The sequence below is a fragment of the Coregonus clupeaformis genome, chromosome 10 (genome assembly GCF_020615455.1).
Source record: "Coregonus clupeaformis isolate EN_2021a chromosome 10, ASM2061545v1, whole genome shotgun sequence".
NCBI lineage: Eukaryota > Metazoa > Chordata > Actinopteri > Salmoniformes > Salmonidae > Coregonus > Coregonus clupeaformis.
Window position 1 is genome coordinate 61,285,960 of NC_059201.1, and position 13,201 is coordinate 61,299,160.

Here is a 13,201-nt window from a genome sequence, read left to right on the forward strand (position 1 = left end):
CAGAAAATAGAGGTTGTGGTGGCAGCTGCAGAGAGGTATTTGGGTGTGCGAGACTTGACATCAGAAGAGTTACAGGGTGTGTTAAGTGGTGGTGTCTCATCCCTTCAGGCTGTTGGCCTGCAGTAGTAATACATCGATTTAAATAGTGGAGTATGGTAGTTATAAATATTGTGTTTTTTTTTTGTTAGTGTAGTATTAGATGGTAGGGTATTTGTTGTATTTTTTAAAAAAATGTAAGCAAAGTATAAGGGAGTTATACTCCAGTCTAGTAGGTGGCGGTAATTTAACATTTATTGGATGCCAACCGCCGTTAAACCTCATCGAAGAAGAAGCTATGATATCATAGAAGAAGTCAACGTAGATGAGGACCTGAACACGTGTGGGGAAAAAGGAATCAACGCTTGCTGAGAGGCCACACTTAAGTAGGTAAAGTTATTGTTATTTATATAATCCGATATGGCAAAAATATCTGGTGAATATTGAAACGTAGGTATATAACTATAGTTTGTATGGGTACCAGCCAGTGATCTTGGATTTTCTTAAAATGTTGGTTAGCAAACGTTACTCAATTTGGCTAGCTAGCTAAATTGCCAACGTTGGCTAACTATCTGTATGGATCGCGTAGTAATGTATTGCAATGAAACAGTTGTCATGTTTGTATGGACCATTGTAGTAATACAGCCGTCGGTAGCCACTAAATCTTATAAGAAGCTAATTTGTCAGTCTGGGCTAACTGAGACGGCTAGCTCGCTTGGCTAGTACTAGTAGAAACTATTGATAGTTAACTAACGGTAAACGTTAGCTAGTTAGGAAGTGCGTAATCTTCACATCCATTTTCTTTTGTTTAAGAAAAGTTCTGCCTCAACTGTAAAACTTCAACATGGCTGTCAGGGCATCTTTCGAGAAGAACAACGAAATAGGCTGCTTCGCCAAATTAACAAACACATACTGCCTAGTTGCAATTGGCGGGTCAGAGAACTTCTACAGGTAAGCGAGATGTGGCATCTTTTATCGAGAACAGCATCTACCATTAACGTTAGCGAAGACGGGTATCTCGTCGCGGAACGCTATATTCCAGTACTCCGCAAAATATGTTACGTTATCAGTCCTCTTAACGTTTTTCGACAGAAACCGTTTACGCCAAACGGAAAGCGGTTTGTAACGAAAACGAGAGTTTATCCCCCCATACATAAACATTTATGCACGCATGACTGTAAGTCGCTTTGGATAAAAGCGTCTGCTAAATGGCTTATTATTATTATATTGGACAAATTCAGGTATGCCCCTCTCCGTTCCGTTTGGTTCTTAAACCGTTTCAGTTTCAAGATGTAATGAATACCTGTTTCCAGTCACCTAATCCGGAAAGCTTTACCAGTCAGTACGGGTTGTAAAATGTGTAAACAACTAAAATAAACTTTTAAATCTCAATTTTCCGACGCTCACTCCCTAGGACATACTCGGTAGTAGTTGCCACGCGAGATTACCGAGTGATCCGAGATGGCGGCGGACTTTAGGGAGATACAGTATGAATTGAATTCGGTGAGCTCTGGAAAAGTTGTATTTCAATGTTTGTTCATTTTTAGTGGTTCACACATTTAACAACCTCTATTGACTGGTAAAGCATTCCGGATTATAGATGTGCCTTTGACGCGAAACGTTTTTCGGAAACAGGTAAACCAGTGGGCTGGTATATATTTTGTGGGGTATTTTTTTTAAATGTAACCTTTTATTTAACTAGTCTAAGGTATGAGGATATAGTGTTCAGCGACAGGAGACCAATATAATGGTCTACCAAGCATTGAGGCTAATCGGCACTACATTTTGAGAATGTTTATGACATGAGTAGAATGGTAGATGACTGAAGTTATGTAATACCACAAGTGTTCCTGGTGTGATTGTATGACACTAACAAAGTGGGGACTACTGGCAACTAGAGGGCTGCTGATGTCAGATCCCAGGTGCAATTGCCTACCGTTGTGCCCTTGAGTAAGGCACTTAACCCCATAACTAGCTGCATGGGTGCTGCACTGTGGCTGACCCTGTGTTCTTCTCAGTGTGTGTGTCTGATTGAAAACAGAGCATAAGAGTAAAGTTGTATTGAAAGCTTACATACTTACATACAGTAATGTCAGCCTTCTCTGGGGAGTGTTTGTTATAAAATCAGCATTGTTGTCATGGTAACATGCCATTTATGATTACAGTGTCTTTGAAGGCGAGTTGTCCGAAACCATCCCAGTTGTACATGCCTCAATAGCAGGATGTCGGATAATTGGAAGAATGTGTGTGGGTGAGTATGGCTCTGTAACAGATTAACATTGTAGGTCAAACAGCTAGAGACTGTGCAAGTGCACAAAGAAACACAAAGCAACGTCATCAGTTCAACAGGAGAATGGAATACTTAACCTTTTCACGCGTGAGTTCCAAATATCTCTAACGTTCCCCCCAGCGTGAATTATTTTCTGCTTGTGATGACCGAATGCACTCGCTGTTCCAAAATGTGATTTGTTATGCAGCAGGACAGTTACCTGAGCTGCCCTCAAACCAAGGCACGCTATTTTCTAACAACAGTTTGAATTGAGGTGTGTTCCGCCTCCTCGTTAATTCAAATAAGAAGTAGCCCATTTCACTGTTACAGACAATTTATGATTGAGGCTTTACTGAGCCGGACAAACTTCTCTCTTCGACAAGAGCCCAAGCACTTCCCCAGTGTTTCCCCAGATCAAGTATGAAGACATTTTTATTTTTTATTTTTTTTATTTCACCTTTATTTAACCAGGTAAGCCAGTTGAGAACAGGTTCTCATTTACAACTGCGACCTGGCCAAGATAAAGCATAGTAGTGCAATAAAACAACAACACAGTTACATATGGGGTAAAAAACATAAAGTCAGAAATACAACAGAAAATATATATACAGTGTGTGCAAATGTAGCAAGTTATGGAGGTAAGGCAATAAATAGGCTATAGTGCAGAATAATTACAATAGTATTAACACTGGAATGCTAGATGTGCAAGAGATTATGTGCAAATGAGCAAAATAAATAACAATATAGGGATGAGGTAGTTGGGTGGGCTAATACATTGCACATCTCTAGTCAGAATAGGCCTTTCACAAACTTTTCCCCCCTGCCGCATTGCCTTTGTTGTTTTCCTTACAAATAATAACTTTGGACATGTGTACGTTCATATCAAAGTAAGTGCCTTATTTTCTGTATATCGCGTTGTCGTTTCTACTGTAGCATACCGTATGTATGGAGCATAATGTATTTGCTGTTTTATTCAAGTTTTCAAGTACTGGTGACAAATCAAGCATTCCGATTCTTGCATAGATTGTAATGGACACATGATGTCTGTAAAATACTTTTTAGAAGGTTGTATCGATTATGACGAGCTAAGCTATTTGCCAGCTATGTGTGGCGCCATGTTTGTTGACATACAATGCATTCTGGTTGTCACGTAAGCGTCTGTCAGACCAAAGATGTTGTAAAAAGATGAGGTAGAGGGATAGTTCACTCGACTGATTTATGCTGCTTTCAAGACAACTGGGAACTCTGAAAAATACGAGGTCAAATCATGACGTCAGTGATCTTCAGGTCGGAATGTCGGAGCTCTAGAAAGAGGCCTGAGTTCCCGAGTTGGATGACCGTTCAAAGATTTTTTCCAGTCTGAGCTAGTTTTTTTCCCCCAGAGTTCCCAGTTGTCTTGAACGCTTGGAAGTCTGAGATTTCCCAGTTGTTTTGAATGCGGCATCAGATTATAACTATGGTATCTCAGGGTTGCCAGCTCAGATCCAGTGGTTTTATTTGTATTTGGCGTATAAACCTCTGCAGCGTATTTCCTGCATCATATCCCCCAACGATACCTTCCCCCATTTCTACCCTCCATGGGCGGCAGGTAGCTTAGTGGTTAAGAGCATTGTGCCAGTAACCGAAAGGTCGCTGGTTCTAATCCCCGAGCCGACTAGGTGAAAAATCTGTCTATGTGCCCTTGAGCAAGGCGCTTAACCTTAATTGCTCCTGTAAGTCGCTCTGGATAAGAGCGTCTGCTAAATGACTAATTATTATTATTTATTTGAAAATCCCCCACAAATGAAATGAACATTTTATTTGCTTTGTGATTGGTCAAACGGTAAACGACTTGTAAAGTCATGTGCTCCGGTTCATGTATACACTGTAACAAGTACATTGAAGATTTGTAATATGCTGAAAAGTGGCCAAACTAAGTTCATATTTTTCAGGCAATGAGCAAAGCCGTCTTTTACTTTGTTTATTTGCGTCTTATAGTGAATGGCATTCTGGAATTGGAGTTTTTCGCTTGTCAAACATAAACAAACATGGCTGCCATCATAAAGAATTTAGCTGCTGTTAGCTTAGCTGACACGCATCTCTTTTCTAAACAATATTACATTTTCCCCTTGTGCTCACCAGAGAGATTGTAAACAAGTCTAGCTGTTAGGTCTCTAACTTACGTTTTGTTTTGTCAGCGCAACCTGTTCTTTAGACTGGTTTATGGAATGTGTTTGGCTGTGGATGTGTTCCGTGTGATGTTTTGGATGATCAAGTTCGCATTTATCTTTTACAATAAAAGGTGAAATTGAGGAATAAAGTTGTGGACTTATTTCCCATCAGTACAAAACATTGTCTAGATGCTTTTCAGACGCGAATGTTGCATCATATGTTCTGTTGCCACTGTTCCAATCACATATTTGCGATGGTACGCTGCAGGGACCACTCAACAATGCTCATAAATGTTATCGTATGCGCCCAAGGGTTATTTACGCTTTATGCAATAGACTAGGACTGTACTTGATATTTTATGAAAATATTTTAGGTAATTGACTGTTGTGATAAATACAAATGTACAGCGAACACTCAACTACTTCTAATTGTAACTTTGCGCACCAGGGAATCGTCATGGACTCCTGGTGCCCAACAACACCACGGACCAGGAGCTGCAGCACATTAGGAATTGTCTCCCAGACACAGTCAAGATCCAGAGGGTAGAGGAGAGGCTCTCAGCACTGGGGAATGTCATTGCCTGTAATGACTATGTGGCCCTGGTGCATCCTGACCTGGACAGGGTGAGGGGAAACGATGCGTGATTGCCTGGATGTCTAAACATTGTCCTGGGCTAGTAAAAGTTATGAGTGGATAACCAGTCTGACTAGCTGCTATATACCTTAATTCGTCAGTTATATTTCCCTTGTTTGTATTCGATTACAATGAGTACTCTACATTTTCAAAAGCTAATATTTAACAGGTTAAATTTATGACAATGTCAAACCAAAAGATGTGTTTGGAGTGCAGTGCAAATATTTTATGTTTTGAGTTGTATCAGAACAGCCATTCATTGGAACATACAGCATACTCCTAACTTTGCCTTCAGCCAGCCACATTTCACATTTTTTAAATGAAATGATTTTCATGAGTACTCTTAACACAAATTATTTCAAATGCCCATCCCTAGGACATTGTCTGACATAGGGGATGTTAACACACTTCCCATGTTTGTTTAGGAGACAGAGGAGATCCTGGCAGACAGTCTGAAGGTGGAGGTGTTCCGTCAGACAGTAGCAGAGCAAGTTCTAGTGGGGAGCTACTGTGCCTTCAGCAATCAGGGGGGACTGGTACACCCCAAGACATCCATAGAAGACCAGGATGAGCTCTCCTCCCTACTCCAAGTGCCTCTGGTGGTGAGTGATAGTGGTCATGGTGCTGCTTATGGTCATTTCTACTATGTTCCTATCCCATACTACAAGGCTTTTTATGTAGATCTAAATCAATCGGATATGTATAAGCAATGTGATAATACGTCTACCTTGCCCTCTGATAGGTTAGGTGGACAGTTCTCCACATTGTTTACATTTTTAGATCTACTGAAGTGCCAAGGGGGGGGGGGCACATTGCATCAAGTTGGTGATGAGTGCTTGAGTTACTCCCAACTCTCCCTGTCCGCACTCCACAGGCAGGAACGGTGAACCGTGGTAGCGAGGTCATCGCCGCGGGGATGGTGGTAAACGACTGGTGCGCCTTCACTGGGCTGGACACCACCAGCACAGAGCTGTCTGTCATCGAGAGTGTGTTCAGACTGAGCGAGTCTCAGCCCAGCGCCATCGCTACCACAATGAGAGACTCTCTAATTGACAGGTGAGTGATCATTTCTTGACACCATGAGAAACGCACTTATTATAGGCACCATCCAGAGGTCGCTTCATTTCCTTTTCCGGTAAAAAAAAAAAAACGTAATTTTCATCAGATGACAACAGAAGTGCAACGCAATTTGGCTGGCAGCCACAGTAAATGAGGTTACAATGAAAAAGGCAAGGTTGTTTTTGCAAAAACAATGCATGGCCATCATATTTCTGTTTATCATAGAAAGAATGTAGCCAGCTACATTTCCTTAAGTTTTGCTTAAAGTTAATCTTGAATTTTACCACAGAGAAAAAAGTAAGGGAGAAAAAAGCTACATCAGTCACAGCGCTGGCTGTGATAGAATGCCCGTTTGTGAATTCTCATCCGAGTGGAGAAGCACAAAATGAATCTGATGCCGAACAGAAATTACAATAAGAAGCATTTTAGATCTGTGTTTACAAAAACGGAGCAAGATAGTTGTTAGGCGTTTATCTCTTTTTCCTGCGTAAAAATAAATTCTGGATTAACGCGACCCCAAGTCTAACTTGCTAGTTATCAAAGTAACTGAATTAATAAGGTGACAGGGCATCATATTATGTAAGCTTTGTGCCGTGTTTGAGAAGTCATAGCCCTTTGAAGGAGTTCTGTACAGCTGCCACCATCTTGATTTCCTTGCCTTTTTTCTCTCCTCTCCATTCTCGGCTGTCTGCTCCTCCTCTCCGAGCAGGCAGGCCCGTTGCCCTAGCGACTCCAGACACAGCGTTGTACACATGCTGCTTCAGAGCAGACAAGCATGCGTCAGCTTTGTTCATTTGCACAATGTCTCTCGTTCACATTCGCTTGTAAATGTCCAAACTCACCAAAAATGACATTTGGTAGCGCCTACCTATACATGTATAACTTTATGCGCTGGATTGCCTGTATTTGCAATTCGTTTGCGCTCATTAGCATATTTAGCTAGCAGCCTCCATGGAAATTGCTATTACTTGTGCTAATTTTGTTAGCATTCTGGTAAAAAGCCCAATGGTCTCATGTTTTGGCGCTCCCTTGTGTACTAAGCCGGTAATCCCGTAATGAGAAGGACGGTATGACCATCTGGAAACTGCCCAACCCTATGAAATACTGTGACTGATTTTATAAAGTAAATATTGTATGTTTATTACATCATTCTTTTCACATGGTGGGGTCGTGAGCTCAAAGTTTGGGAACCCCTGCCCTACAGGAGGAGTTATGGCCAATGACCTAGCAAATCACCTTTGTAAACCCTTTATTTTGGGGTGGATATTTTTTGAATGCGCAGAAAAGTCTGAAACCATTTTGCTCAACTTTTTTTTTTTACACTTAAGTGTGTGTACATTACTGTGTATCGTTTTTTTCAATGGGAACAGTTAAAAAAAAAAAGCGTTAAGATGCTCATGGATATTTACTGGCGCCTTTGACATACAATTACCATTGCAGATAAAAGGCTATACTGTAGCACCATTTCTAATATTACATTCTCTTTTCTAGCCTCACATAAGATGCCATTCCACCTTGAATGAAAGGTTTGAGGCACCTCTGGAAAAACTGCTGCAGAATGCAAGAAGCTGGAAATGTCTCCCATAAAACACTTCTCGTCATTTGATATGGTTAAAACCTTCAATGTTTAGCATTGGAAATGTGTATGGTATATCAATGCTAGACTTCATAATTTTGTACAATAACTATGTATAGTCTGGCAATATTAAATCAAGATTTTCCCATAAAACAGTATCAATGTTACATTTGAGTGCCATGTTTTGATTCCTAGAAAAGTTGAATGTTCCATATGTGAAGTGTACATTACATGTCTGTGTCTGCCATGCATGGCTTTACTGTATGCAATTGGTAAACACTTAACATAGTTGAGATGTGGGGATATTCTGTGCAGATTTCTGCAATGTACAATAAATGGATTACCCTTTAACACGTTGCATTTTTGTCACAATCTGTTTCTCATCAAGTTATTACATCTTACCTTGTGGTCAAACTTTTGAGTGAAGACACTGTTCTGATTTGAAAGTTATTCCTTTCTTTTACTGTCCACCTACATGGGTCTCTGGTGCCCTTTGGTAAAGTTCTTTAGACCTACTCACATCTAAATTCATTTGCAAATTCTAAATCTTGTTTACTATGCATGCATCCTTAGCAGTAATTTGTGGGTATACTTGAGTGGCAGATTGACTCTGGCTGCTCACCATACAATCCACCTGTGGTGATGGAGCTACTTTTATGCTAATTTCTACATCTGCCCAGATTATCGGTAATATGAAGGCCAATTTATTGTTCGTCCCTAATTCGTATTTAAGTGACACCTGTAAACCACTAATTGCATTCATGGCTCAAGTAAAGTCATTATTGGCAAATGCTTAAAATAAATTTGAAGCAATGCTGTGACGCTGCTTGAGTTTGTTACAATTTGAAGAATTTAAATACACATTGATTTGATTGTTTATACACACAATGTTTCAAACCAAAAGAACGTTTTTTATAAACTTACAGAAATATCTATTGTGTCAAAAACATGCAACGTATGTAGTGTATCACAAGCCCTTCATTTCAAAAGTATATTTACCAAAGGCATACGGCGAGAATATCAGACAAATATGAATGTTCTACAGTAATACATTTTTTTTATTCAATGCTGAGTCTTATTTTATTGATGTGCAAAGAAGCTTATTTCTACATATCAGTTTCCACTACTCAATTCTATGTACTAGCCTATATCACAACACATTTTCCACCACTGCCTGTCATGACTGTATGGATGTTCGTCTTGCCCATGGAACCAGTCAGCCACCCAAGACTGTTGCCATTCGAAGGTGACAGACTGAAACTACTGAATAAGCGTTCATCACAGTTATCTTATTGATTATTAAACAGTACTTGAAAATACAGGGAGAGGGGAGAACAACCTAAAATAGCCATTGCTCTAGCAGATTTAGGTACAATGATATTGATGGCTTAGCCTATGGTAGCGCAATTGCTTTCCTTGTGTAGTTTATTCAGTTGCACTGTTGGCAAACAGAGACGTAACGTCGGTAAGCTGTATCAATATTGGGGAAAACTCAAGACATTGCCTAAACCAATGGTTATGGATAAAACCTATTACCACGTTAGTAAAAAGACTGAATGAAAACCTAAAAATAAAATGTTTAGTTTTCTCTCCTGAAAAACCTATTTACAAGGACAAACGACATGTTGCTGTCTTTAAAACCAGGTCGCAGGTTGGCATTTCAGAGGACTCATGTACTAGAAGCAGCTCTGCAGTGGTCACTAGCTGGCACAGCCACCACACCGCTAACCCTACCCTAACCTTAAAGACTCCTAATATAATGTTCTTACACCAAGAATACTAGTTTTAATAAGGAGGACAAAAGGGGAAGGGGATGTTGCACAGTGTTCCTGTTTACCTACTACGGTCATGAAAAGACGCAGTTATTTTGTTATCTGTTTAATGACCCTTAAGGGGAACTCAACCATCCAGGGGGTGGGGCAAAAGAGAGAACACACAGCCGGGCGAGACCTAACTCTACCCAACCTCACCTCTCTCTGTACCCCTGTGCCTCCCTCTTGCTCACCTCTCCCCTCTTTCTCTGACCAGACTTCCCTCTCTCCCTAGCAGCCGAAGGTCTCCTGAGAGGCGTAGAGAAAGCCATCCTCGTCGCGCTCCTGCTCGTAGATCTCTGAGATGGGTGTGGAGACGCTCACCATGCTGTGCTGGTTGACCAGGAGGAAGAAGGCATGCGTGGGGTTGAGCTGCAGCTGGCGCCTGCATGGGGATTCAGGGGGTCAGGGCTGGTCACTTTACCATGGTTGCATTCATTAGGGCACACTGTAGTAAAAACATTTTCCAACTGCCTGACCCGTCTTTTAAATTGAACCACCTGGAGGTGTTGCAGGGCTTGTGTATTCTGAGGCAAGCATTTCATGCAAGCAAGTTTAAAGCACACATATACACTGAACAAAAATATAAACGCAACATGTAAAGTGCTGGTCCCACGTTTCATTTCCATCTGTAATAAAGCCCTTTTGTGGGGGGGAAAACTCATTCTGATTGGCTGGGCCTGGCTCCCCAGTGGGTGGGCCTATGCCCTCCCAAGCCCACCCATGGCTGCGCCCCTGCCCAGTCGTGAAATCCATAGATTAGGGCCTAATGCATTTATTTCAAATGACTGATTTCTTTATATGAACTGTAATATTTTAATTTGTTGCATGTTGTGTTTCTATTTTTGTTCAGTGTAGCATTACTATAATTGGCATCAGTGAGATTGAATGTCCTGAAGCGGAGGGTCATATATTAAGCATCAGGGCGTCGCTTTATTGATGATAAAAAAATTAGCAAATGGATGCACTAAATGAAATAATGGTACTGATAGGTGACACTGTTAGCTGTTGTTGGGTTGTGTACAAAGACTGAACAAACGTTATGTTCAAACAAACCAGATATTACTAGAATGTTACCTTCATAGATATAGAATATACAGCAGTGGTTCTCAAACCTCTCCTTGGGGACCCACACAGTTTAACAATTTTGTTGTAGCTTGGAACCATTTCACCTGATTCACCTATTCAAGGGCTTGATGAGTAGTTTACAAGTTGAATCAGGTGTGCTAGCTCTGGAATAGATCAAATACATGGAATGGCTGGGGATCCCAGAGGAAAGGTTTGAGAACCACTGATATAAAGTATATATCAGGTGGTTACCCTCCTCAAATTTAGACATGGAGGAGGGTGAAAGGATAGCAGCCCCATCTGTCAAAGTGAGAGGCTATTCTGGATAGGGCAGGTACTTTTGTGTAGTTCCAGTCCCTAGAAGTGAGGACGGAGATAATAGTAACATAATATTCAGTGCGGTCTAATTTGAGTGTAATGAAGTCTGTTTCTTGTGAGGTTTTCTGTCCTCAGATACAGAGAGCTGTGAAAGCCTGTTTGCATATGAAGAGGTCCCAATGAAAAGCAGTGGTTCTCAGTCCTGGTCCTGGGGACTCAAAGGAGTGCACATTTTTGTTTTTGCCTTAGCACTACACAGCTGATTCAAATGATCAAGTCATCATCAAGCTTCAAGTGGTATTTATGTATTCATTTGTGATGCTATCCTTGATATGATCCTGCTATTGTCACATGCTACACATGCACGTGTGTGCACATGCATCTATCTATCCAATGTTATCATGATTTGCTATAAGGGATATGATACTTTAGTAATCCACAATGACCTTGTGATGTAAAAGTCTAATAATGACATTCTTCCATATTCCTACAGATACCTTGCAACTGGAGATTCCTTCAAAACGATTGCCTACAGTTACCGTGTAGGGCACTGCAAGGTTGGGTGACCAGGGCCATCTGGGACTGCCTCCTGGGGGAATTCAGGCGTGTGAAGGCTACCTGTGTCTTGCATAACTTAATGAGGATGGACACGAGGACCAGGAGGGGATCTGCAGCTCACCGCCGTGTGCCAGAGGAGAGGTCTACTGCTCTGCAGGATGTTACAAGGATGGGGGCCAACAACGCAGCATGGGAGGCAATCCATGTGAGGGAGATCTTCACCTCCTACTTCTTCGAAGAGGATGCTGTTCCCTGGCAACACCATAGACTACACTATGCACAACCAAATGCTCTTTTAAGAGCCATCCACATTGCAATAAGAGTATTCTTCCATTTACTTAGCTATGTCAACTGCAGTTATTAAATTCCCAGTTTCTCTACTTCTCAGGTGAGGGTGCTGTTCAGGTAAGGGTGATGTCTGTACAAAAACAAAACAGGCTCTTTTAAGAGTCACCCATATTGAAAACATTTAAAACAATTAGACACACGATAACCTACGCCTACATACTCATGTATCAATCTGATAGATGGATTGTGTTGTGCAGTAAGCAGGCTCAGGTGTATAACTGTGGCTCCTTCCACCTTCAAAGAATAGGCAAGAGGACCAACCATGGAGAATAGTAAGACACTTCATTATTTATATTTATAGAACTACGCTATATTGTTTGTCCTCATGTGTCTGAGCATGTTTTTCAGTATAAAGTACTCTGCAGCCACTAAGTGTGGACACCAGGTGAGGCCACACACACAGATTCCTGTTGAACACTGTCTCTTTACTACCTGATTTTCTCAATAACAGTCTCTCTCCTTCACTTCATCCTTCTCCCCCCTTCTCCTTGAATCCTCTAGGTTATATCAGCGGTGTCAGTGAACCCCTCCCGCATCTGAACTGGCTGACACAGAGGGCACAGCATGATCAGAGGTGAGAGGTCACTTGGTCGGGTCAACGGGAAGTATTATTAAAGAGATGATTTACATTGAAATACAGATAGATGTAGTAGTCACAGAGTTAATGATACCAAGGTCAGTTTTGCATTTCATCTCCTGATGATGATGATGACTGAGTGTTAGAATAAAAAAAAACACGCTTAATCATGCTCTCTCTCTCAATCTGTCTCTCGTCTGCAGATATGTTTTGATGTGAGAGAGGGTGCCAACCCCCAGTCCCGTCCTCACCATCTCACCCGCTCTTAAGATAACCTTCGGGCCAACTGGGGGCCCAAGGCTGTTAGGAGACACTGCTAGAGACACTATTATGTAATTGTGATGAACTAAGAACATTTTAGGGTAGCACTGTAATTCATTAATCATATGCTGTCTTCCCTGCTCCTCTGTTCTTACCTCTTTCCCTTTGTGTTTTACACTCTTTCTTACACCTCTCTACCCACCTCCTCTTTCATAATGCACACCAGATGTGCATTGAAGTACAGATTGAACTTGTATTTAGAATATATTACAATTATAATATTTATATTGCATGTATAATTCTTTATTTTTTGTCATTTAGCAGACGCTCTTATCCAGAGCGACTTACAGTTAGTGAGTGCATACATATTTTTTTTATTTTTCATACTGGCCCCCTTTGGGAATCGAACCCACAACTCTTTGCATAAACTTAATGTAATTGTCAATAAAAGCCTTTGACACTTATGGAATGCTTGTAATTATACTTCAGTATACCATAGTAACATCTGAGAAAAATATCTCATAACACTGAAGCAG

General features: G+C 41.0%; 1 protein-coding gene across 4 annotated transcripts; it reads left to right on the top strand.

Annotated features, from left to right (window-relative positions):
* The first annotated feature begins 316 nt into the window (after window positions 1-316).
* Window positions 317-8,075, top strand: eif6 (eukaryotic translation initiation factor 6). 4 transcript variants are annotated; one of them, XM_045223126.1, is made up of 7 exons: window positions 317-422; window positions 850-987; window positions 2,202-2,287; window positions 4,904-5,079; window positions 5,515-5,691; window positions 5,964-6,145; window positions 7,640-8,075. In XM_045223126.1, the coding sequence occupies exons 2-7, from the start codon at window positions 881-883 to the stop codon at window positions 7,647-7,649; spliced, it is 738 nt and encodes a 245-aa protein (XP_045079061.1). In that variant the 5' UTR covers window positions 317-422; window positions 850-880; the 3' UTR covers window positions 7,650-8,075. The 4 variants fall into 4 exon arrangements, with proteins under 4 accessions (XP_045079061.1, XP_045079064.1, XP_045079063.1 ...); XM_045223129.1 differs by having other exon boundaries at window positions 321-422; window positions 855-987; XM_045223128.1 differs by having other exon boundaries at window positions 328-426; window positions 855-987.
* The last annotated feature ends 5,126 nt before the right edge of the window (window positions 8,076-13,201 follow it).

Bases quoted from the DNA above. Each gene is read 5' to 3' on its own strand.
- eif6 (XM_045223126.1), top strand. From the start codon at position 881: ATGGCTGTCAGGGCATCTTTCGAGAAGAACAACGAAATAGGCTGCTTC. The intron at 988-2,201 runs GTAAGCGAGATG...TTATGATTACAG, and splicing joins GGGTCAGAGAACTTCTACAG to TGTCTTTGAAGGCGAGTTGT. The intron at 5,080-5,514 runs GTGAGGGGAAAC...ATGTTTGTTTAG, and splicing joins TGCATCCTGACCTGGACAGG to GAGACAGAGGAGATCCTGGC.